The following is a 25,984-nucleotide window of genomic DNA, read 5'->3' on the forward strand; positions in this document are numbered from 1 at the left end:
GCACAGACCAACTTCCTTGTTATTTAGACAGTTGCACCAGTGTCCTCCACGACTCCAGAATGTACTGAAGTGGCTCAAATGCCTGCCAATAAACCTCCAGGGGCAGAAAATATAACATGAGCATATATGCCCCATGGTCCATGAAAGAGATAGTTTCTAGCCATGCCAATGGAGTCACATGGAATGCTAATATGAGTGGTTAAGTCTAAGGAATGGTTTGAGACTATTTTTTTTGCACCACCAGGTCTCCTTCAATGAAGGAGAATGTCCTCAGCAGGCAACCTCTGGTTCTTTGCCCTTTCAAGGATTACCTTAGCTGCAGAGAGATGCCTCACCCAAGATTATACCGCTACAATGGCCAGGTCACATCTAATGACTGATCAATTCAAGAGTATAAAGGTCTGACCATTTTGACTCAACTCAGGACAACTCTAATGGGCTATTCCACCTCAAGAGGTCCCTGTAGGGTTAACTGAGGCTGTAACTGGGCCTGCATCCCACCTTGGCTTCTCCTTATTCCCATTTCTGCTTCCTTCCCCTTCATTCCACAGGTGTTCATCCTAAGGGCACAGCTTACTAAATATTCTGCTCTCTAAGCTCAGTCTCAGAGTCTGCTTCCTGGTGAACGTCACCTGTGAAGGGAGCAATATAGCTGACAGGCATTTAAAAGCTTCTTAGAAAAAGGCATTGTTATAGTACCATTCTAGTCACTCCGTCCTTTGATTTACTTTTGTTCATAATGAGGTTGATGATTATTCCTAGTGTAAGTGGTGATCATCATTATTTAAGGTGTCCAACCTTATGATATCCATTAACAAGTAAGGACTTTTGGAAGAGCATAAAATGACATCAGCCTCTTGCCTTACACCTTAAGCTCAGCAGTCTACATAGCATAGCAATAACTGACAAGAGTTAGAATGCAGGATGGTCAATAAAATAGATCATAAAATGAAATGAGTTTGAGTGTGAGCACTGTAAGGGTAGAGGGTGTGCACTGTTCTTTCTTTCTTTTTTTTTTTAATTTCTTGCATCTAACACAATGCCTTGCACGTAGATGCTGGGTATGCCTTGTTTGAGTAACTGGGCACTCTTAAGATTATTCCAACTCTGATGCAAGAGGAAAGAACTTAGTCCAGTGTCTAGTCTAATGTCCTGCAAAATGACAAGGTATGAACCTCACTTTATTTTCAGTTAGCTATGAAAAGAATTGATTCATTCTGTCACTCAGCAAATGTCTATTGAATGACAAATACAGGCCAAACTCTGTTCTGGGTACTAGGGAAACAGCAGTAAATAAAACAAAGTTCCATCTAAACTTTAATAGGAGAAGATGGACAATCAGGTCACGATAAGTTTGATAAAGAAGAATAAAGCAGGCTCAAAGGGCTAGAGATGATGGGGGATGGGAGCTCTTTATATGAAATCGTCAGAGACTGCCTGACTGATTAGACGACATTGGAGCAGAGAAGCGAGGAAACAAGCCATGCGGGCATCTGGGGGCAAAGAGTTTTAGGTAGAGGAAACAGTAAATGCTTAGAGGGTTTGAGGAACAGCAAGGAGGCCAGGACAGCTGAAGCAGAGGATGCAAGCTGGAGAATGATAGCTCAGTGAGTGAACAAGAGCCAATTCAGATAGGGCCTTGGGGATTTGTTCTTAGTAAGGAGGGAAAACTTTAGGAGGGTTCTGAGCTAAGAAGTGACAAGATCTGACTTACTTGGCCTATAGCATTTATGCATTCACCCATTCATATATTAACAAATGCTGTTGTTGTTGTTGTTGTTGTTTGTCCTCCAGTGGATTCCGATTCATAGTGACCCTATGTGACAGGGTAGAATTGCTCCATAGGGTTTCCAAGACTGTAATCTTTACAGGAGCAGATGGCTTTATGACGGCAGATCACCAGGTGTTTTTGCTGTGGAGCCACTAGTGGATTCTAACCACCAACCTTTCAGTTAGCAGCCAAGTGCTTAACCATTGCATCACCAGGGTTCCTGGTTAACAAATACTAAACCAAAAAAAAAACCAAACCCATTGCCCTCAAGTCGATTCCAACTTATAGCGACCCTATAGGACAGAGTAGAGCCACCCTAGGTACTTGTAATATGAAGATGAGAAAAACATAGTCCTAGCCTGGGAACATTCACATTCTAACCAAAAAAGATAGATCCATTAAAAAAAAATGACCATCTATAATGGTGGCAAGTAGTGATGTTGTAGGAATATAGTGGAAGGAGGAATTACTTTTACAGTAAGGGAAATGAGATGCTCTATCTAGACTAGTATTAATGCCCATTATCCCTGAGTCTACAGGCAGAATCCAAGGTAGAGGATATTTTATTTGATAGGAATCTGGCAAAGAATGCTTCTAATTACTTGGCCCTTGGTTTCACTTAGCAAGAGTCATAAGATGCATTCAATGATGAGAATCAGGTTGTCCTGTCTACTGAGCCATTCTGATATGATGACTATCCCCCCTCTCCAATTACACATGTAGTCTCCTTATAGCCCTCTTGTTCAGAAAAGAGATTTCTTATGTATGCATATAAAAAAATAGGTTTTAGAGATGTTTTAATGAGATAGAAGTAGACAAGAGAAAGAATAATGGAAGGATTAGTCAACATGCGGGTAATTGGACTTGGAAAGAGAAAGTCTGAGCAGGAAGTATCTGGGAAAAAAATTAGAAGAGGAATGAAATGGAATAAGCTCATTTTATGGTGTGAGTTAAGGACAGAGGGATTTATTCTCAAAAGGCAAAAAGTGGAAGAGTTTGTTTTGTGGAACTTGCCGTAGGATAGATAAAGGGAAAGAGAGTAATTCATAAGACTTGGTCCAGGAGGTCTGGAGGTGATACATCTATTAGAGGTGTCAGAAGGAAGGGGAAAGTTTTGAACTAGACCTTCAGTTGTTCCTGGAGCCCAATGCAAAAGCTCATGAACATCTTGCTACCTGAGGGCAAAATAAAGGACAACAAAGCTTACGTCTTAAGAGACCGTACATAAGTCCAGATTAGAGAGTTCCTCTAACATGGATCACCCACACTAATTTAAATAGGAAAGCATATACATAAAAACGTACGTACATATATATAATATATATAGTAAGTTTGATAAAGTAAAATTTAATTTAAAAATCAGAACTGAAATAAAGACAAAAATATTTTATTTCTTTCTAAAATTACTTAGCTATGTGTTTTGCATTTTTAAGCCATACTAACCTAAAATGATAAACAGGGTTGACTTTTGTAGTTGACACCAGCATCAGAATGCCAAAAGGAAGATTTATCTCCTTTCATGTTTTATTTCTCTGACAATGGCATATAATTTTTGAAGCATCCAAAAATGGCTGGAAATGAAGGAAGGAGCTTATTTCCTTGAGTTGTTCCCTAGGCCCATGATTTGGTGGTTAATCGTCAGTTTTATTTTTTGTTTTTTTTTTTTCAGTCAGTTAAACCCTACAATCATAGAGGGTCTGTCTCATTTGCCTGGTTACCTTGGGATTCCTCACACTAGTAGTGAGTGTAATAAACATCCTGATAACTCAGTACATTTATAATAGTAATAATAATAATACATGTAGGAATAAGAACATATTGAGCAATTTGTGCTCTTAACACTGAGGAAGCATTTTTCATGGGACTGACCTGTTTAATCCTCACAACAACCTTATAAAATAAGGACTGTTATTATCTTCATTTCACAGAAGAGAAAACTGAGACTGAAGAGGTTTAATAACATACCCAGGTTCATACTTGTAACCATTGTGGATTACTGGCTTTACTAGTGAGTGGCAACCCACAAGTCTCAACTACATAGACCAAAGGGGCTAATCCCCATTAATTTTTGGATGATAGTAGAGGGAGTGATTAGTAACGAGTGGGGAAACTTGTGCAGGGGTGTATTTTCTAGTTTTTAATGTCCTTTTTACTCTCTCTCATTCTCTCTCTGTATTAGTCGAGTATATCCACAACAATGGTGTACGATAAGCCAACCCCAAACCTCAGTGGCTTACATTTAACAGCAAGCTTCTAGTCTCATGCTTATGGATCTACAGGTCAACGGTGGTTCAGGTGATCCAGGCAAAACTTGACTGGGAAGCTCTGTCATATGCTGCAGGTTGGTTGGGCTTGACTCCAAGCTGTAAATTCAGTTCAGATTCTCTCCAAGTGTGTTGGGTTTTGAGGCCCAGGCCAAAGGATTAAGGCCACCTGGGGTATATTCTCATGGCAGATCATCAGAGCACTAAAGGACAAGCCTCTGCTCACATCCTGTGTGGTAAATTGCATTACCCAATGCAAGTCACATGGTCAAGCCTAAGGTCAAGGGGCTGAGAAGCACACTCTGCCCACCATAAGGCTATGGCTAAGATATAGATTTTTCTGTTTGTTTATTTGTTTTACAATGCAGTAAAGAATTGGAACCAAAATTCAATTTCTTTCACCCTCTTATTGCTTTAATTGCTATCATATCCTTAGCTGTTTCTCACTCTTCTCATGTTGCTTTCTAAATAGGATGTACATCCCATCTATAGTCATTTGGTTTTTAATATCTGAGTTGCTCTCTACTGTCTCAGGTTCCAAATTTTACTTTCCTTGAAATTTCCCCAGTGCCTAATACAGTACCGTTCACACAGAGAGCATTCAGCAAATGGTGTTGACTGCCTGCCGTCTTTTAAAAGCACATCTGGAGAGACACTAAAGGCACCTGGCAATATTGCACTGACTTATTAGTAACCTGACTTAACCCAGATGGCCCAAAGACTGTAACCACCATTACCTGGAAGAAAGTTCTCTGGTAATGGAGCCAGCCAATTCTGTTCTACGTTATTCAGAAATTCCATGAGCATAACTCAGTCACTATTCTATTGATCTAGACTCCCATCCTCCTACATCCGGCTTTCTGAGGTTTGATTTTTTTCTTACTCCCCTAATAATCACAATGAGGTTCTTGAAGTTTTGTAGAAGTCAGTCTGAAGGAGCTTTCCTTTCATGAGTAATGCCACCAAATATTGGTTATTAGACTTTGGGAGAGTGTGCAGCCAGCAGTACTGCATATTAGATACAGTGTTTATCGCTGCAATTCAGTCACCTTGCCAAGTAGTTTAATATGAACTCTTGACTTCCCAGATCAAATGTAAGCCTGATACTTTAAATGACTTGGCAATCTACTGACAAATCCCATGGTGTGGTATTCTGTTCACCATGTGCGATGGTCTCAGAGCTCAGTGTTATCTGTCTGACAGCTAATATAATATTTACAGGTTGTTATTCGTGAGGAATTTTAGTTAGCCATAAAGATTTTCACAGCTATGGCACACATTAGAGGTCTCATTCATCACTCTTGTGACCTTCCCCTCTGGAATGTAGCCCATCTGTCTTTGCTGTTGAAATCTTTATGGAAAATCTGCCCATCTTTGAAAGTTTAGTAAGTGATCTTAAAGTTTTCATTGAACCTTTACTTTTGATATATGATATGGCCATAAAAAGTGCTATTCTTATTTTAATTTCATGTTTTTAAAAGTATTAAATTTAACTTGGCCTTTCAGTTAAATGACAGAAAACTTACTGCTGCTACAGGAACTATATGCATCACATCAAAAGAAAATAGGAACCGTACAGGAAGCAATGGCAATGGGGAAAAAAATGATACGTAAACACATACTCATTCAGTATGAGTAACTACATGAAAATGTAAATACTGTATTATAATCTGGAGTTTGACTTTGTAAAACGTGCAAAAGGTAGGAATACATTTTTCGTATGACTTAATATTATGAAAAAGACCCTAAGCAAATTCAGCAAGTAAATGAATTGAATGGGCTGGTTTACAGAGCAGGAAAGAGGGATGACCAACCCTTAGATGTTGCCCTTCCCCACTTACATTCTCCTTTCATACCCAACTTCTCAAATGCTTTCTCAGGACCTAATCCCGTGGCTTTCCCCTCCATCTCCTCCCTCTTTCAGCCTCTGTGACCTGGTTGCTACCTTCACCACCCTTGTGAAATTGCGGTTGAGGTCACCAGTTTTCTCGTTGTAACCAAATACATCTTTCTCTTCTACATTCTTAGTCTGCTGGAACCCATAGCTGCTCATACCTCATCGGTTTGGCTGTCCTTCCTGAAATATGTTTCACCCTACTTGATTCTAGTTTCTATATTGCTTTTCTTTGACTGCTTTTCCATTGCCACTGCCATTTTGGGGTATTCCCCGGGGTGCAGTTCTCCCTCTACAGCCATGCTCCCTTAGAGAGTTCAGCCATTCTCATAGCTTTGGCTCCCATTCTAGTACTTACAGTCTTGTTTTTTCACTTGAGTTTCAATGAAAGCACGCACCTTTCAAATAGTTTAATCTAAAGATATAATTTATCTGAAATTCAACTTCCCCAAGTTATTTTTTCTGCCAATGAAGCCCCCAATTGCCTAGTAACTAAGTCTTAGAAGTATGGAGTCATCTATGATTTCTCTTATTCCCTGGACACCAAATTCATTTATGGACTGCCTATCAAACTCCACTCTCCTACCTCTAACCCACCATGTATGGTACCACCAGAGCAATCTTCTTTTTCATCATGATAATCCTCTGATTATAAAACAGCCCTCTATTTCCCACTGTATCAAATACAAAGTAATCTGTTCATCATTCATGTTGATGAATGGGGAACAAAGGATCTAACTAAGAGTGGAAGATCTGTTGAACAGATACCATTGGTCTTAGTGGACAGAGGTAGAGAAAGAAGTACCATAGCCCTAGCAGTTAGATAGTGTTCAAAGGTATTTCTCTTGCCACACTTTATGCTACATGTAGCACGTTAACATTAGTCAAAAGCAGATCCGAGGATTGTTGAAGACATATGCTGCCCATTTATGGCAGAGAGATTGATTCTAGGATTACCATGATTCAGATAACATGCAATGGGTATGTAATTACAAACATTATTTGTATGGTGATTAACGTTTCACAAAGCAATTTCGTATCCATTTTTCTCATTTAATTCTGACAACATTTCAGTGAGGGAGATATCATTACTCCCACTTTGCATATAAGAAAAATAAGACTCAGGAAAGAAAAATTGCCTAAGATCATACAGTCATGATAGAGTCAGGACTCAAGTCCATTTCTTCTGAATCTGCTCTGGACACTTTCTACCTGATCCAGGTATCTCTCAAGACACTGGGTTAGGCTTTGAGATAATGTGCTTGGTGCCATTCTAAACTCAAAGAGCTTACAATCTATTGAGGGGAGAAAGAGTGTGAGAGACAATTTCTCAAATAATCCACTGTATCAGCCAGTATATCTAACCTGCCTTGAGAATTACACCGATGAAATGCCACTGACCTGCAGAAAATGGATTTTCTTTTTCCACCTGGATCAATAAAGAATGACTCCTGCTGGGAGGAGTGTATATAAAATGCCCTTAAAATGCCCATAGCTTTTGATCAAGTAAATATACTTCCAGGAATTTTACCTAAAGAAAAGTAACAAAAATATGTGCAAAGATTTATCTACAAAGATGTTCATTGCAGCCGTACTGATAACAGTAAAAAGCTGGAACCAACCTACCTGTCCCCGGAAAGGGAATTTCTTCTGTAAATTTAGGTACATCCATTAACGGAATACTGTTCATCCATTAAAAATCTGTTGTAACCCAGCAAGCCTGCTCTTAAGTATTCACCTTAGAGAAGTGAAAACTTATGCTTACACAAAAACCTGTACATGAATGTTGTTACCAGCTTTATTCATAATTGTCAAATGCTGGAAACAACCCAAATGTCCTTCTACAGGTGAATGAATGGACAAACTGTGGTACATACAAGCAGTGGAATACTACTCAACAATTTAGAAGGATAAGCTATTAATACACACAACAGTATGAATGAATCTCAGATGCATTATGATAAGTGAAAGAAACTAGTCTCAAAAAGGTTACTACTGTATGCTTCCATTGATATGACATTCTGGGAAAAGCAAAACTATGTGAACAGAGAACAGGTCAGTAGCTGCCAGGTGTTGGCCTGAAGAGGAGTTGACTACAAAGGGATAGGATGAGGAAAATTTGAGGGCTGATGGAACTGTTCTGTATCCTGATTATGATTGTTGTTATGTGATCTACACATGTTTTAAAACTCATAGAACTGTATACCAAAAAAATGAATTTGTGTACAAATGTATGTAAATTTAAAAAATAACAAAAATCAGTTGTAGAAGAATGCATAAGAATGTAGGAAAAGATTCACATCATATTTCTTCCTACAATATATTTTAAGTGAAAAAGACAGTGTAAAAAATATTACCTCGATTCCATAAAATAAATACGTGTGTATGTGAAATGATTTATATAAAAATGGTAACAAGTTATAACTGGGTGGTGAGAATACTGGTGATTTTACATTTTCTTCTCTGTGTTTTTCTACAGTAATGCTAGTGTGTTTTATAGTCAAAAAGAAAAACTGAAGCATTATTGAAAAATTGAAGAAAAAAGAAGAAAGGCATGGTGTAAGAGGTGGTATCTAAGCTGAGTCAGGAATGAGTTTGCAGCCGTAGATGGATAGAGGTGGGATAGGGTGAGGACAGTTCAATTAGGAGCATGTAACAGAAAACTCAAATAACAATGGCTTACACAAGGTAGCGGTTTATACATTTCTCATATAGAAATCCAGAGATAAGCTAGAATGGCACCTACATATTCTTCAGAGGGAGTCCCTGGGTGGCACAAAAAATTAACACACTCAGCTGCTAACCGAAAGGTTGGCAGTTCAATTCCACCAGGAGGCATCTTGGAAGAAAGGCCTGGCTATCTACTTCCAAAAAATCAGCCATTGAATACCTTACGGAGCACAGTTTTATTCTGACACACATGAGGTCACCATGAGTTAGAACTGACTTGATGGCAACTGGTAATAGGTAGGTATTCTTCAGAGACCCAAGCTTCTCTTATCCCTCTTCTCAGCCATTCCTAGCGTATGGCTTCTGTAGCATAAGTTGTCAGGACCTTGCCCGTATCTCCTCTGGCACTCACTGTGCCCAGACAAGAGACAACTACAAACACCTGAGACTCTGCCTTAAGGCCTTCTCAACAGCATAAGGGGCAGACCAGAAGTGCCAGGAAGTTAATACCCACCCCACCCCCCACTCCAGGAGTGGCCCTCAAGCGATGATAGATAAATACCTCACTTCCGTCAGGCGGTAGAAGAAAGAGGTGGCAGTCTGCTTGGCTTCCCTAAAGATTAAAAAAAAAAAAAAAAAGATTAGAACCTTAGAAACCCTATGGGCAATTGTACCCTTTCCTATAGGGTCATTATGAGTCAGAATCCACTCGATGGCAATGGGTTTAGTCTTTTGGTTTGGTTCCCTCAGGTGGGATAACTCTGAAGTGTTTTCTACACTGAAGTTCCAGGCTTCACTGAACCCAATAGTTAGAAATTCTGTCACTAAAGAAGAGGAAACTGAGCATAATGCAGGCAACTGTCCGTGTCACTGAGCCCAGACAAGGAGAAGCACTGAGGTCATGTGAGGAAGGAGTGGGAGAACAGGCGGAAGTGAAGTCAGGATGTGGATGGCCTTGAATACCAGGGGAGAGAATTTTGAAATTTGTGTATAGACAGGAAGTACAGAAGGTTTTTGAGCAAGGGAGATTAATGTGTTCCGAATAGTACTTTGGAGAAATGAATTTCTTAGTGCTGTGCTGGATTCACTGAGGAGCTGGGGAGAATCTCAGGGAAGTTATGAGGAAGTGTTTGTGCCATGCTTCTCCACATCCACTGTCCACAAGTCCCCACTATGCTCTTTGCCTTGGGAGTTTGACCCGTGTGGGTTCCATGAATGAGCCCCATAGCCTCCTAGATTTAGGTTGGCCTTTGTCAATGGACAGCCACAGAAGGAGATGGGTGGGAAGATGGAGAGTGAGGTTGGAGTTTTTATTCCCTCGGCTCCTATCTTCCTGTCCGCTTACCAGGACCACAGGTCCTTTCCGGTGATCCTCTTCACCCAGTGCACGTGCTTGTTCTGGCTCGCTCTTTCTCTGCTTTCCAGTAATGGTGCACATTCTTGTTCTCCTCTCTCTCTCTTTTCCAGTAATGGTTCTCTTCATGCCCTCAGACCTAGAGGTGGTAATGGGTCCCTGTTGTTATTAATAATATCTCTTGTGGTTTCCCTACACCCTGCACACACCTTTGTAAACAATCTCTTTACTAAGCACTCCTCAAATTACCTGATTTGAATGTACTGTTTTCTGCCAGGACCCTGACTGATTCAATCTTCTTGTAAGATACAAGTTTTCTAAAAACAGATCCTGTTTATTCAACAATAAGGTCCTTAGGCCATGGGGCATGTTAAGACCTCTTTCCCTTTGCTACTCCACTCCCACCCACAAATACCTAGCGTGGGACTGAGCACATATTATGTGTCCAGTAAATACCAGTTGAGTGAGTTTAATGCTAGAATATTGGATGTGCTCATTGGAAAAAGTCCTCAGAGACTAACATTAAGGGCAAAGTGGCAATAGCTGTTGTTTATTGTATTTACTGCTGTAGCATCAGCACTTGACACAACGTCTAGCTCATAGTAGGTGCTCTGTAAAAAATTGTTACACGATGAGTGAAGTGATGTTAAGTATTGCTTTGTCTCTTTAGAGATCGGGGCTCCCTTTATCAGGTGAAAATAGGTCTTCTCTGAGCTCTTTTGAAATTAGATTCTCTGAACTGATCAGATGATTTATTTTAGGCATTTAGAACAGGACCGATGGTGGAGATTACAAATCATAGGGAGGCAGATTTTGACCGGAATAAAAAGGAAGCTGTTTATAATTATCACTAAAGCTAGGGGAAATCAAAAGAGCTCCTCCAGGAGGCAGTGAATTCTCTGACAAGGAAATTTTTCAAGCAGATTCTGGAAAATCATTTGGTGGAAATGACGTAGAGAGTGAATTTAGATATCAGATATAATGGAGAGAATGTGGGTTAGATGACTTTACAATCCCTTTCAAGATTTATTTATCTACTCAGTTTGGCAAATATTTATAGAGTGCCTGTTATGTACCACGCATGATAAAACAGAATAAAATGGAGAGACTAAACAGACCCTGCTTGTAATCCTGGATGGAGTCTGGGTTGCTTTACTGAACATTTCGGAGCCTCGCTTTCTTCATATGTAAAAATGGAATATGGAGCCCTGGTGGCGCAATGGTTAAGCTCTCAGCTGCTAACCAAGAGGTTGGTGGTTCAAACCCACCCAGCGACACTGCAGGAGAAAGACCTGGTGATCTGGATCTGTTTCCCTAAAGATTATACTCTATGGAAGGTCAGCTCAACTGGACTGGACCAAAAGCAAAGAAGTTTCTGGGATAAACTGAACGCTTCAAAGGTCAGCGGAGCAAGGGCGGGGGTTTGGGGACTATGGCTTAAGGGGACTTCTAAGTCAATTGGCAAAATAATTCTATTATGAAAACATTCTGCATCCCACTTTGAAATGTGGCGTCTGGGGTCTTAAATGCTAACAAGCGGCCATCTAAGATGCATCAATTGGTCTCAACCCACCTGGATCAAAGGAGAATGAAGAACACCAAGGTCACACGATAACTATGAGCCCAAGAGACAGAAAGGGCCACATGAACCAGAGATCTACGTCATCCTGAGACCAGAAGAACTAGTTGGTGCCCGGCCACAATCGATGACTGCCCTGACAGGGAGCACAGCAGAGGACCCCTGAGGGAGCAGGAGATCAGTGGGATACAGACCCCAAATTCTCATAAAAAGACCAGACTTAATGGTCTGACTGAGACTAGAGGAATCCCGGTGGTCATGGTCCCCAAAACTTCTGTTGGCACAGGACAGGAACCATTCCCGAAGACAACTCATCAGACATGGAAGGGACTGGACAATGGGTTGGAGAGAGATGCTGACGAAGAGTGAGCTACTTGTATCAGGTGGACACTTGAGACTGTGTTGGCATCTCCTGTCTGGAGGGGAGATAGGAGGATAGAGAGGGTTAGAAACTGGCAAAATTGTCACGAAAGGAGAGACTGGAAGGAGGGAGCAGGCTGACTCATTAGGGGGAGAGTAAATGGGAGTATAGAGTAAGGTGTATATAAGCTTATGTGTGACAGACTGACTTGATTTGTAAACGTTCACTTAAAGCTCAATAAAAATTATTAAAAAGATTACACTCTAGGAAACACAATGGAGCAGTTCTACCCTGTTACGTGGGGTCGCTATGAGTCAGAATTGACTTGACAGCACCCAATAACACAACAACAATAATGGAATAGCATGACCTCATAAGGGAGCAGTGTGGTTCAGTGGTAGAATTGTCACCTTCTATGAAGGAAACCCGGGTTTGTTCTCATCCAAGACGCCTGGTGCACAGCCACCACCCATTTATCAATGGAGGCTGTCATGTTGCTATAATGCTATACAGATTTCAGCAGAGCTTCCAAACTAAGACAGCCCCAGAAGAAAGGCCTGGCAATCTATTCCCAAAAATCAGGCAATGAAAACCCTATGAATCACAATGGTCCGATCTGCAACCAATCATGAGGATGATGCCAGAGCAGGCAATGTTTCATTCCCGTTCCATTTTGCATGGGGCCAACACAAGTTGGGGATAGAAACAACATGACCTCACAGTGTTTGGGAAGATTACATTAAGTAACATACCAAAAAACCCACTGCCATGGAGTGGATTCAAGTAACATATCAAAAAAAAACCAAACCCAGTGCCGTTGAGTCGATTCCGACTCATAGCGACCCTATAGGACAGAGTAGAACTGCCCTATAGAGTTTCCAAGGAGCACCTGGCGGATTCGAATTGCTGACCCTTTGGTTAGCAGCCATAGCACTTAACCATTAGGCCACCAGGGTTTCCAAGTAACTGGCTGGTAAATTGTACACATGCAACATGTTTGTTTTTTCCTCTTCTGCATTTCCTGAATCATCTGATTTCATTTTGAGTAATAGACCACAGCTACAATCTATTACTGACCTTGGACCTTAAAACCCAAAACCAAACCAGATGCTGTCAAGTTGACTCTGACTCACAGAGACCCTATAGGACAGAGCAGAACTGCCCCTTAGAGCTTCCAGTGAGCAGCTGGAGAATTAGAACTGCCGACCTTTCGGTTAGCAGCCGTAGCTCTTAACCACTGCGCCACCAGGGCCCCTCGGACCTTAGACATGCCGATTATTTCATTTGATCTTAACGGTTTTATCATCTGCAAAATGAAAATGATGATACCTACCTCACAGGTCCTTGTGAGTATCAGTGAAGCTAGTTTAGGTCATGTTTCAGGCAACATAAGGTTTTTAATAACTCCTTTTTTTTTTTTTTTTTTGTTCCTTCCCTCCCCTCATCTCTAAATCAAGCATTCTCAGTGGGGAGTGATATTGCCTCCAAGGGGTGAAAATTGTTTCTCCGTGGATGAAAAAAATCTTACTTATTTTTATGTATAAAGCACAGATATACATACAGTACATAAACAGATATAGATTATGCCTGTGGTATTAAAATTCCATGGGAGTGGAGCAATTAGGAAAAAAAATCTCTAAAGACTCTTTGGGGGGCAAGAGTAGACAAAAGGCTGGGAATACACCGTTCCAGAGTAGAACTGCAGTATAGAATGTGTCCATAAAGCCATTAATGATTTTGCATACTTCTGAGGAACCAAGTGCAGGTGGTGAGGAGATGCTCCCTAATGCCTTTTTCTTAACCCAGAGGTCAGTTTTCTCTTTTCTCTCTAGTGAGCGCTATGTTATTTGTTTTTTCTAACTGGCCTCGCTTTTTTTGACCCAAATATGGTACAGTGGTTAAGAGCTACAGCTGCTAATCAAAAGGTTGACAGTTTGAATCCAACAGCCGCTCCTTGGAAACCCTGTGGGGCAGTTCTACTCTGTCCAAAAGAGTCACTATGAGTTGGAACTGACTTGACAGCAAGGGGCTTATATTATCAAACTCCAACTCCACTAAATATGAGAAAAGTAGAAAGATTAATGAATGTATTTGGGTCTGAATTCCTGAGAGTGCTCTTTTGGCATGGTTTAAATAACAATTAGCATTCTTCTTAATTTTCTGGTGAGGCCCCTGTGTCATTTAAAATATACTTTAACACCGGGGTGCATCGCTTGGCACATTCTGTTCACCATGCATTAAAGAAATGGTTGAAATAGGAACTTCCCCTAAGTAGTGTGGCCTGTGTTTGTGAGTTTAAAAATCACCTTGGGCGCAATATTGAATCCTGTCACCTTGAGGGAGGAAAAGCATTTGAAGGTAGAACTGCTACCCTTTCTTGCTCTTAATAACATACTGCATTTGTAACGCAAGGGGAAATTTAGAGGTTGGTTTTGGAATAAATAAACTCATGTGTAGTTTGCTGTTTAAATTCAGTAGACATACCCCACAGTGCTGGTACGGTATGATAATGGATGATTTTTACACTCGAGAATCTGAATCACAAAGCTGCCTTGGAATTACACGTAGTGGTTGTAGAAAAATCTGTATAAAAAAAATACGAAAGGACAGCATGGTGTCATAAAAACTATTTGCCAATAAATGTGCTTCTGATGGGCTACGAAAAATGGACACATTGGGCATAAAAGATGTGTGTGTCTATTACGTAGACTAGCTTTGTGAAGGATGACAAGCTTCCACTGGTACACTGAGATAAGAAACAGCTGTTGCTGGCATCAGCCTGACTGCAAGAAATGAATTGATAATTTGGGGGCATACTTATGACAGGTACCATGTATTTCATCAACTTGTGAATATATGCAAGGCCAGAACCATCTGGCAGCCCGAACGGAATCACCAACCACCCTTTAACAATCTCTTGAGAAGGAACACTGAATTCAATCACACAGAACCATCATCCAATGTGTGTTATTTCTAACATACGTTGTTTCCAGTACATATGTATGTGGTGGTGATGGGGGAGGAGAGGAATATGGAGGCTGTTGTTATTTTCCCCTTTTTATTGCATCGAGGACATTTTGGAGTATTAAATCTCAGGGTTTCAAATGATGACTGCAAACCAGTTGCTTAGGTGAATTTATAAACTGCGAGTCAAAGAAGAAGAAACATCTTTCAGGGGGAAAAAAAGCACTGCATCTCACCTTTTGACCTATTTGATAGCTACACGCTAAGACAAAGGGCATTGTTTTGGATTTTAGGAAAGCCCAGAGTTAATAATTAAGAACTCCAGTTGTAAAAGCAAGCATATTCTGATTACTCCTTTGGCATTTAATTCTGTTTTTCTTTTTTTCTCCTCTTTTAATTTTTAAAAATACAAAGTCAACTGTAGATACTCTATGTACATCTTGCATTAACCCAGCCCCTGGGCACCCCATCCGTTGCTCGGATTATTTGCCTGAAGCTTGTTGCTTCCAGGCCGAGAGCCCTTGAGCTAGGCCAGGCAGCTGGCAGACCTCTCCAGCAAACTTCCTTCTCGTTGGAAATCCAAATCGACTTTTCTGCTACGGGAGGACATTTCCAGCATCCTCCAAAACAGAAAGAATTTCTGGACCATTAGAATGATAAAGAACTGGAGAGGGATAATGAGAGAAATCTCAGTGCCTCAGCCCATGGAGACCTTTAAGAAAAGAATAGCCATTTTTTTCACGATTTAAGCACTCACAGGCTCGGTGTTCAGAGCCAGTGAGGGCTGGACCAAACGTTCTCTGGAGTTCTCATCTTCCTTTCATGATGCTGGGATTTTAAGAGGAGGGTGCACTGAGCAGCCAGGAGGTGTGATTTCTGGCTCTCCACCTTGTCTCACGCTAGACAAGGCTTGGGGGTTTAGGTTTCCATAACATCAGACTCCGGCCAGGCAGGTCAGGGGAGCCAGCCCAAGTCCTTAAATCAGGCCTTATTTACTCTATGAACTAAACTGGGCAGGAAAGCTTTATCCTAGGGGAGCAAATTGAAAAAGAGGAGTGTCAAGCAGGGACTGAGAAAGGGAAAGAGGGAAGGAGAAGGAAGATGAGAGGGCAGGGGGAAGGAAGAAGAAGGAACAGAGAGAAAAGGAGCAGGGAGATATTGTAAGGGGTGGGGGAACTCCTTCAAAATAGCAGATGAATGTCTTTTCCAACATATTAAAAAAATGAAAAAGCATAATTAGTGGCTACATACAAATCCATGTTTTGTATCTTCTGAAGGACGTATCGCCAAGGTACTAAAGTAGCACGTCTTGTTAAAGGTTGGGTGATTCGATCCCTCTAGTACTTCTATGTGAAACAAAGAATCTCTAGTTTCATTACCCTTAAATTGTCTGGCAGTAGGTGAAGTTAACTTTTATTAGAAGCTGTTCTTTCATATTATACAGCGTAGTCAAGGATATATTAGCTTTGACATTTTCTTACATCTCAATATACTGCGGAGTGAATTTACTGTGAGACTAATATAGAAGGGAGCTTTTCATAGGAGGAACTAATGGTCAGCATCAGCTGTACTGCAAATTATTAGCAGGATGACAATTCAGGGAAAAAATGTGCATACATATAAAATTGCTAGATGTTAATTGGAATTCTTCTTATATTTCTATTCCTGATAACATTCGGTGTTTTTTGAAAACTCCAGTCTCTTAAAACTATATTTGGGAGCAAGATTTTATGGTTGGGAAAATGTTATAGTGTCTTTTAAACATGATTATTTTTTCTTGAAGAAAGAAAAATGTATATATCACATTAAACAGTATGTAAAAGGTATTTTTTTTTTAAAGGTATTTTTAGAGGTTTGGCTTTAGGACAGAAAAAACCTACAACTTATGTATTAAAAAGCAGTTTAAAGATGATTGATTGGACTAATACACAAGAAAGGCATTATAAAACAAATTCCCAGTATGTTAAATTTAATTTCACCTATGGGTTTCATCACTCATCACAAAAGTTTTATTACACTCTAGTATTGGGTACCTTTCTCTCACTGTTTGGTTATCTTTTCTAATAAGATCATGCTGGTCAGCTGACATTTTGAGGCACCAATTAAACATAATTGGTAAATGAAATTGGATTCTGTTTCCACCAAATAAAGAGAAACACAAGCATACCAGAGTGATAAGTGTAGTACTTTAGCTTCAATAGCTTAGAATGTAAATATATCACAGAGGGGTATTTCAGCTGCTAAGCTAATAAAACCCAGTCAATCAAATGGTAAAAGATATTGCGAAGCAACAACAGGAAGTGTTATAAGAAAAGCGCCCAGTGGAGACACATAAGAGAAAACCAGTCAGTCTGTTCTTTCAGTGTCTTATCTGTTCTATAGGTTTAGCAGGTTTTTCTTTTTCCTTTGCGTTTATCTCTGTGCCTGAATGAGTTCAATTTCACTTAGATTAGGACAGAAATTTCAGAACAGCAGGTTAATCTGTCCTGTCTTCATGGGCAACTGAGCAAAGAGACCAATATCAGTGTAAAATTGTAATTCTGGAGATTAATGTTGTCTTTCCTGTTTGCGGTGAACTTGACCTCCTTGCATTTTTTTTCTTTTTTCAGCTTCTGTCCAGGGTCCCTGGGAGAGAGCCATCTCACCAAACAAAGTGCCCTACTATATCAAGTAAGTTGGAGGAAACGCATTCTTAAAGAAACATTTATTGTGGCTAATCTGTATATGCACAAATGAATGTATTTTTAAAACCCGATGTTAGCCTGGCCTACAATACCTATTTCTTTCTTCTCCGCAGAAGCTTGGATGTAAACTCATGCTAAAATTAGCACTGTAAATTTGCTGATGCAATAGAGAATAGCCTTTAAGAAAAATCCATTTAAAGCAGCATTGGTGGTGTGTTTTGTGATGAGGGAGGAGGGTCAGGTTTTTCACAATAGCACAGAAAGCTCCAAATAATACTGTTAACAGTGGGAGTAAATATTTGCAAGAACAATTTAATTTCTTTAGAGGTTTTCCAACCACGTTGCTTCTTCAGACAAAGATGGAAGATTTCTAGAGCTACATGTGCACACACAGTTTGAGGTGACTGATTACTTCATGTACCCAAAAGGCAACCAGCAGCAGTCCCGGATTTGTGGAGCTCATTCTGGATGCCTAGCACTCAGCATTTGTCACCCAACAGCAACAGAATGCTCCTGTTTTCTGGGGCCATTTGTGCCAGTCAGAGGAATGCTAGTTATTTCTCTAACTAACTAGGAATTTTAGTTATCAGTGCAAAAGCACCTTCTGAAGGATGGTGCATGAAATATAAATTACGATACATTGGGTCAACGTAGAAGAGAGACTATTGAGTTATTCTGCTACCTTAACAATCTATTGTCAATTGGGCAACAGAGTCTAACTGAAATTTAACTTTGAATTGCAACTCTCCCCAAGAACCATTACAATTAATTGAGTTCATGGAATAGTCTTCAATACTAACTGAAATATTTTAACTTGCTTCTGCCATGAGTCTGACTACAAATATTAAGTGTTTTCCTAGGCTTTTTTTTTTTCTGCCTGCCATCTTTTATCTAGTCTGTTTTTATTCTTCCACTGCCCATCAATTCTTCATAATTCAGTTCTAAAGCAATAACAATGGCCCTAGATCTTCATTACTACAGTTCTCAATAAATATGATTTCATGCCACGATTTTGTTAACTCAGAAGAATGGGGGTGAGAGGACTCTTTGGCTTATGAGGAAAGATCCTTTAGAAAATGGCTTTCCCTTTATCTTAACAAATTTTTCCAGACAAGGTATCTCTTAAGTTTAGAAAATTTTCTTTCACATACTTTCATTTTGCTTTTTAATGTTCTTATTTTTTAAATATTTTATTGTTTTTGTGCTATTTAATTCATTAACTTAGTGACACTAAATTACATATTTTAAATGCCTATTTAAAGTCATGCTTTATCAAATAATATATGGCTTTAGACATGCACTGTATTGCTTTACTTCCACTGTGTATTTTATGGAACAATTTTATTCAAAGTCTGTGCATTAATCTATCTGTATCAGTGTCTTTGTAATCATTAGAGCCCATCATTTTCATTTCTGATTAAGATGTTTGAGACCTGCTGCTTTTTTTGACCCATTTATAAAATGCTCACTTTATCCAATCCTTTTATGTACTGAAATAAAGGTTATTTTTCTCCTTTTATAGATGAGATTTAAGACCACTTGAAAATAATAAGAATAATGTATCTAATAGGATCCAAGACATCTTTAAGCCATTATTCTCTTAATTATTATCTATTTAGCACTTATTAAGGTTCTCCCAGTGATTCCTAGAATCCGTGGGCCCCAGTGCCTTTTCCTTAAACCTTTGTCTTCTCCTCCCTGATGTTACATCTACTAAAGGAGATTACAGTCCATTATTGTGGGGAAGTGAAAATTAATTCAGTCCAAAACATAAAAAGAAGTTCCAGAAAAGCAAGAATCCCCTCTCACCCCCCAGTAAATTAGTCTCTTGCTGCTCCTCAGTGGAATTACAGGGGAGCTAAGTATCCTATTTGTCCAGCGTTCCTTCAGATATTTGAAGATCATGATGGCAGTATTGGTAAGGCCACAGGTCTGGGAATAAGAAAACTTGAGTTCTAGTCCTGATACTGTCATTACTTGACTATGTGACCTTGGGCAAGTCACTTAACCTATACAAAACTTGGTTTCTCATTTATAAATAGAGTTGAACTAAATGATATCTAACGGCCTTTCTAGCTCCAAGAATCAATGGATATGACTCATTCTGTGGTCTTCTCCAAATTAAAAAAATGTAAGATCTCAGCTTTTTTTCCAAGGATTTTATCTTAATTTTAAAAACTAGTTATTTTAATTATTAATGTAATATAAATTATTTGTTAAAAACCTATGGGGATTTTATTTTTCCACTGTTTAATTAGGTTTGGATATGCCCTCTCAACCCACTCCATTTTCTCCAAGCACCTCTTTAAACAGCTTAAGTCTTAGTGTATAATTTAGGACTATTATTTTTCCTGGCCCAATGGTAAAAGACATAGAACAAGAGGTAGGAAAAATTAATGGACAGGTGAGTATGGAGACCTTCAAAACCTCTGAAATGATCACTTCCTTTGGAATGAGGAATTACATAATTTTTCAAAGGTCTCTCCAAAATTTTATGAAGAAGAACAATTCTTTCTACTATTATAATCTGTTTGAAATTAGGGATTATGTAATTTCTCAAATATACCTCTAAAATGGTAAATTGTAATATAGAGAAAACCCATTTTCACATAGTGTACATTGTCAATAAACGTTATAATGCATTTTTAATGCCATTTTTTACTTATTACCCATTACCATTGTCCAAAACACTTTATTTAAAGCAATTACTTTGTTGTACAAGGTTCATGGAATTTCATGCACTGGCAAAAGCCATTCAAGGTCTCAAATGCCTTATTAGTCGAAAACTACATTAATAATAAATTTACAATGCTATTGCTCCAACCAGCCCCAATTTTTCCTCTTTCTTATCTTGTTGGTCTTGACTTCCATTCAAGAGTTTTTACTATATATGCCCAGCTACAAAACCAAGAGTCTTCTCTGCCTTTTTTTTTTTTAATTCTTTATAAATTCTCCTTTCTGATGCTGGGATAAACTGATGATCCAAATAACAAGAGGCTGCTACACCAATAGCACAGTTTCTAGTTGGTTGTTGAGTTGTACACTCATCCTTGAGGTTTTAAATCATTAGCAACATCTTTTGCTCTACATTGCAAATCAGGCAGTGTTTATACCTGCATCCCGACACCAGCTTTTCATATAATGCTAAGAACCTTGATTTTGACACTTCAGACTTCATGTTTGTCTAGTTTATTAGTCCATAGCATATATCATTGTTACAGTTTTCGTATTCCCTCTCCCTTGAGACTCTCTTATTCCTGCCAGCATCTCTTTCAGGTTATTTGATTACAGCTTTCATTGCCACTGAAAAAATAATCACCAACAATGTTCAACCTGTTACAACTGCCTTTTCCACTCTCTGCCATTTTGTAGTTTTTTGGCCCACTGTCAAACTCATGAAAATTTCAATATAATAGCCTTTAACCAGCTGCTGCATTCTGTTAGGATTTCTTTCACCTTTTTATGTTGCATGCTCCCATATGGGTAAACCAAACGGAGCCAAGAGCTGGTACTCTCTTGCTTTCTTAATGAGTTAGAAAATTATTCTTCTGTGTTCTGGACTGTCAAAAGAATTTAGGAATCCCAAACTTGTATCCAGGATGTTCCTGCACAGATACCACAATAGGAGCATAAGAAATACCAGACCGACTGTTATGTTTTACAGATCAAACGGGGCAGCTAGCCCAGAACTCTGTCCCAGATGCAGGAACCAATGGATGTTTTATCAGTGAACCTAGTAATTCCCATTTAAAAAATTAGAATGTGTCATGACCATCTCTTATTAATGCATTGTAGACCTGTTGGCCTTGAGTTTACTCAATGATTTCTTAAACTTTTTTTTTTTTCCCACTTTGGCCTTTTCTTAGAAATAGTAAGTTCCATAAAATTACTGTCTTCTATATAAATAAAGGCATGTTTCAATTTGTCTTGAATCTATATCCTTTAAGATCAAGGAATGATCCCATTTAAATTCATTGGAATTCAACTTACACCCCACCACCACCTGCCAAAACCCTTTTAATTTTCATCTTCCCAGTTTGAGAAAGTCTAATCCTTTTTGTTCTTTTAGTCTGTCCTTAAATGAAAGATAAGCTTTCCCCTTGATCATCTTGGTTAATTTTCCCTGGATTTTTTCCAGCCCTGTTACACTTTCCTTGGAATATCGTGACTAAAATAGCTCAAATATTGGTTATTAAATTTGTTAGCATTGTCTCTAGTCTTCACTCACTCCTAAAGAAAGTAAATGCTATTCACTGTCTCCCATTGGTGCAGAAATGGAGAAACCAATTACAGTCATAACCTGTTCTACATATATTAGTTTTAGCTGAAGGTTGGTTTTCTACTACTTTTCCATAATACCAGCTGAAGTGTTTGACCTTATATTTCTGCTAGCTGTCCCTTAGGAAGGATTTGATTTTTTGACAAGCTGGTCCTTTCCTCCTTCAAAGACGCTGTGGTTGTTAGATATTAGGAGGCATTCACTAATGAAACTCAGTAGTAAACCTGCTGACTCAATCAGCAGTAATGCATTTCATCAGGTTCTCTTTCTAAATATCTCTGAAGCACTTCAGAGAGGGTGAAAATGGGGTTCTGGGGAACTTGCTAACTGTTCAGCTTTTTTACATGCAGCGCTCAAGAAGCAACTCATGTCCAAAAGGAGTGTCTTATCTTTTCCTGCTGATTATTTTGGATGTTGTATACACTGCTCTAGCTGTTACCTAATAACCTTGATCTATCCTTCTCTCCACTCTCAATTCCAGGCATGTTTCTACAGCCACCTATTGTATCTGAATTGTTTACAACATTCTGGTGGTTCCTGCTTAGCAGAAAGCAGTTAAAAACCTTCCTGGCTGAAGCCAACCGTCCCTTCAGTCAACATTTCTTATTACTGATGCTTTATCTGCTGCCAAAATTGCTGGTTTGAGTTCTGACTCTCATGTCTTCTTATAGCCTACCATTCCTATGGCTCTATTAGTAGGAGTGTTTGACTCTCTGCATGGAATTGTGGCCGTCTGTCTAGTCTTCCCTTTTGGTATTTGTGTCTTCCTGTTTCCCGTTGGTCTACATTCTGGTTTAAACTCATTGCTCTTGCTCTGATTTTTAGTACCTGTGCTCCCTAACTCCAGTTTCATCTGAGCTTTGACTCCGCTTCTCCTATCGTATTGGCTCTATTGCTGCCTTCTGGGTAATTTTTCAGATTCCAAATCCTTCCCATGTGTAAACCATATTGTGCTCTATTCTTGATCCAGCTCCCTCTTATTTGTGCCAGGCATTGCTCTAATTCAATTTTTGGTTGGTTTATTTGTTCTTTGAGTTAATGATTGCTATTCCAGTACCTGTAATTATATACCAAGGGAAACAGTGGTTATCTATGTTTAGCTTTAACAGCTATCCACATGCCCTATTTATCTCTATTGGCTGGTTTGTAGTATATACATTTTTTATTATAAAGAACACTGGACTATGGTATCAACTTATAAAACATTCTCCTATTTCTCATTCCTGATGCCTCACTGTCAGTCTTCTGACATTCAGCTTGAACATGGGTTGAAGGTGGTAGAGTTTTTCTTAAAATATGCACAGAGTATGTAATTCTATGCTGCTTCTGGTAAGAGTCTTCTTATGTATATTGTCTTTTAAAATAAACCTTCTAACAGCTGACAAGACAATATGAAATCGTGGCAATATTAGTTAGACCAAGCATCAGAAGATTTTAAATCTAGTCCTACAAAAAAAAAAAACTATTACAGTTGCTATTAATTCACTGCTTGATCAACTGTGAATCACTCACTTAGCTTCTTTGAGCCTCAGTTTCTCCATCTGTCACCTAAGGGGCCTGAATAACATGATCTCACAGATCATTTCCAGTCCATACATTCTATGATTTTATGAATGTCCATTTTGAAATAGAAATTGTTTCTGACAGTTTTCTAGAGGGATGGAAATGAATCTTCATATAGCCTTTGAGGATTCTTATTGTACCATCAATCTTACCAAGATAGAAAGGGCAAATAATATTAAACTGTTTAGCACCATTGATAATAGGAAATGGATGCAACTGAGAGTCAGCGGTCCAATTTGAGCTGTCAGTCTTTAAGGATGCTGGTGAATATCTCTAGATAATTGAATTTGTGAAATTGCTGCCAAAAGCCTGGTGCTCTGACTTTGAAAAGGCTTTAGTACACAAAGATAACCCAGAGGTCACTCTTCTCTGCTGTGCTTTCTCCTCCACAGTGTGACAGTTCCAAAGGTTACATTAGCTGAGTCTCATTAAGCTCTGGAACCACAATGAAGGAAGAGTCAGTAATGCATAACTGATGATATGATTGTGAAAACAACTCAGGTTAAGATATTAACTGAAAGAGAATGAATGAGACACCAGTGTTTTGCAGAGTCCTGATTCTGACCTTTGCTTTTGTAGACCATGTAGATGTTGGTATCTTCTGTGTCTCAGAGTGTCATAAAAACATCTTGCAACTTTCTTTGTAAACTGGTAGATATAACCTTGACTGAAATAACAGGTTTCATGAGGATAGGTGCTATATCTATTTTCCTAGTATACCAAAAAACAAACCTATTGCTATCAAGTTGAATTCTGACTCATAGTGACAGAGTAGAACCGCCTCATGGGGTTTCCAAGGCTGTAAAGATTACAGCTGCAGACTGCCGCATCTTTCTCCCTTAGAGCAGCTGGTGGATTCAAACTGCCAACCTTTTGGTTAGCAGCCGAGTGCTTAACCACTGTGCCATCAGGGCTCCTTTTTTCCTAGTATGGTGTCTTATAGAAATCCTAACAGAATGGCAGGTTATTCAAAAGATGTTTACATGAATGAATGCACGTATGCATTCTAGTAATTCCAGGTGCTTTATAATCCTGACTCCTTTTTATCTTCAAAACATCTTCTACTGCTTCTGTGTCAATTTAAATCTACCACCCAAATATGTCTCTCATATCCTCTAGACATCAACTGTAATATTAGAAAAAGTGCTGAGGTTTTCATAGAGTTTCGCATATCTCCCGTAGTTTGGTGCCTAGATGATAACCCTTAGCATCCATGTCTGAATTGTACATAGCAAAACCTGAGGTATAGATTCTGTTCTGTCCTTGGTAACAATATTCTTTGGGGTAAAACTCAGCCCATCTGGGACCAAGTTTCCCCATAAACAGTGAGAAGGTAGAACTGGATAATGCCTGAGATCACTCTGAGCCCTGATTTTGTTTCAGTGGAACTGGGGTCTTTTTGTTTTTTCATAAATATCCCTCATGAGGCTTCTTCTGGTTTTCTAGTGGTTAAGAGAGCTTTAAACTGATCAACCACTGTGTTTCACTAAGCATTGTGTATAGTATCTACTTTGGGGACTGGGTTCTAGTAGCTACTGAATCTTGAAAGAATAGCGTTGATGATACATTTTTATTTTATGGAGAATTTTTGTAGCGTTCTGTATGTTATATGTAGTGTTCACATGTGGTAGCATATATGCTTATACCTGTGGAGTAGCTAAAATATAATGTTGTGTATTGGTCAAAAGCTCTACTATAATATACATGGTATAATATAGGTCCCCCCAGCTTCATTCATGATACTGGGAATATAAGAGTGTACATGGAACATATTCAAATCTATTTCCACAAAGGAAGAGGAGTAAATGATTTCCATTCTTCCTTTCTTTTCTTTTTCTAATTTTCTTCAACATGCATGTTCTTACATGATCACATGGTAGAAAAAACATGGGCTGTAGCATCAAATACATCTGGGTTTGAAACCCAGTTCTATCATATTCTGACTCTATGGTTTGAACAATTTACTTAACTTCATACCCACTCTACTTTATGGCTCATAAGGAATGTTACTCAGTGAATATTAATTGGCTGTCCTTCCCTTCTCTGAAACTGACTTGAAGTCTAATTGACCCCTGTTAGATACCCAGTGTTGGATTTTTAGGAAAGCACTCACATAGATAAGCTCAGAATCAGCTACATATTTAGAATTTTTTCTAGGACCCAAATATGTCCTTGATCAAATTAGTTTATTTTCATTCTCAGAGTTCCCACATAATTTGGAGTATGTGTGAATTCCCAAACATTCCTGAGCCTCTCCTAGGCTTCTCTAATTGCTTCCTATCCTGTCCCCTGGGAAGCAGCATCCTGTTCCCTTCACAAAGGTCAACAGCAGCCCAGATAACATTTTAAAATAACTTAATAACCCTGAACTGCCTCTCCCCTTTGGATAACTTCCTTAGAGCGTTAGCCCTTTGAACACTGACCTGGTTGCAGAAAATGTCCCTTTCTCAGCAGGAAAGCTCCAAATCCCATTCAGTCTTCCCCTCCCTTATTCTAGGGAGTGGAGTGGGGGGAGAGAAGTAATTGAATACTTCTTTCTGGCAGAATGCTCACACACACACACACACACACACACACACACGCACACGCACGCACACACAC

At 39.1% G+C, this 25,984-nt stretch overlaps 1 protein-coding gene across 12 annotated transcripts in view; it reads left to right on the plus strand.

Annotated features, from left to right (window-relative positions):
* The window catches only part of DMD (dystrophin), a 2,447,064-nt gene that overhangs the window by 2,204,388 nt on the left and 216,692 nt on the right, over positions 1-25,984 (plus strand). For all 12 annotated transcript variants that reach the window (XM_049872854.1, XM_049872851.1, XM_049872858.1 and 9 more), the window contains one exon: positions 17,467-17,527. In XM_049872854.1, the coding sequence (XP_049728811.1) occupies positions 17,467-17,527 (61 nt within the window). The remainder of the gene's footprint in view (positions 1-17,466; positions 17,528-25,984) is intronic.

This window comes from Elephas maximus, chromosome X (genome assembly GCF_024166365.1).
Source record: "Elephas maximus indicus isolate mEleMax1 chromosome X, mEleMax1 primary haplotype, whole genome shotgun sequence".
In the NCBI taxonomy this organism is placed as follows: domain Eukaryota; kingdom Metazoa; phylum Chordata; class Mammalia; order Proboscidea; family Elephantidae; genus Elephas; species Elephas maximus.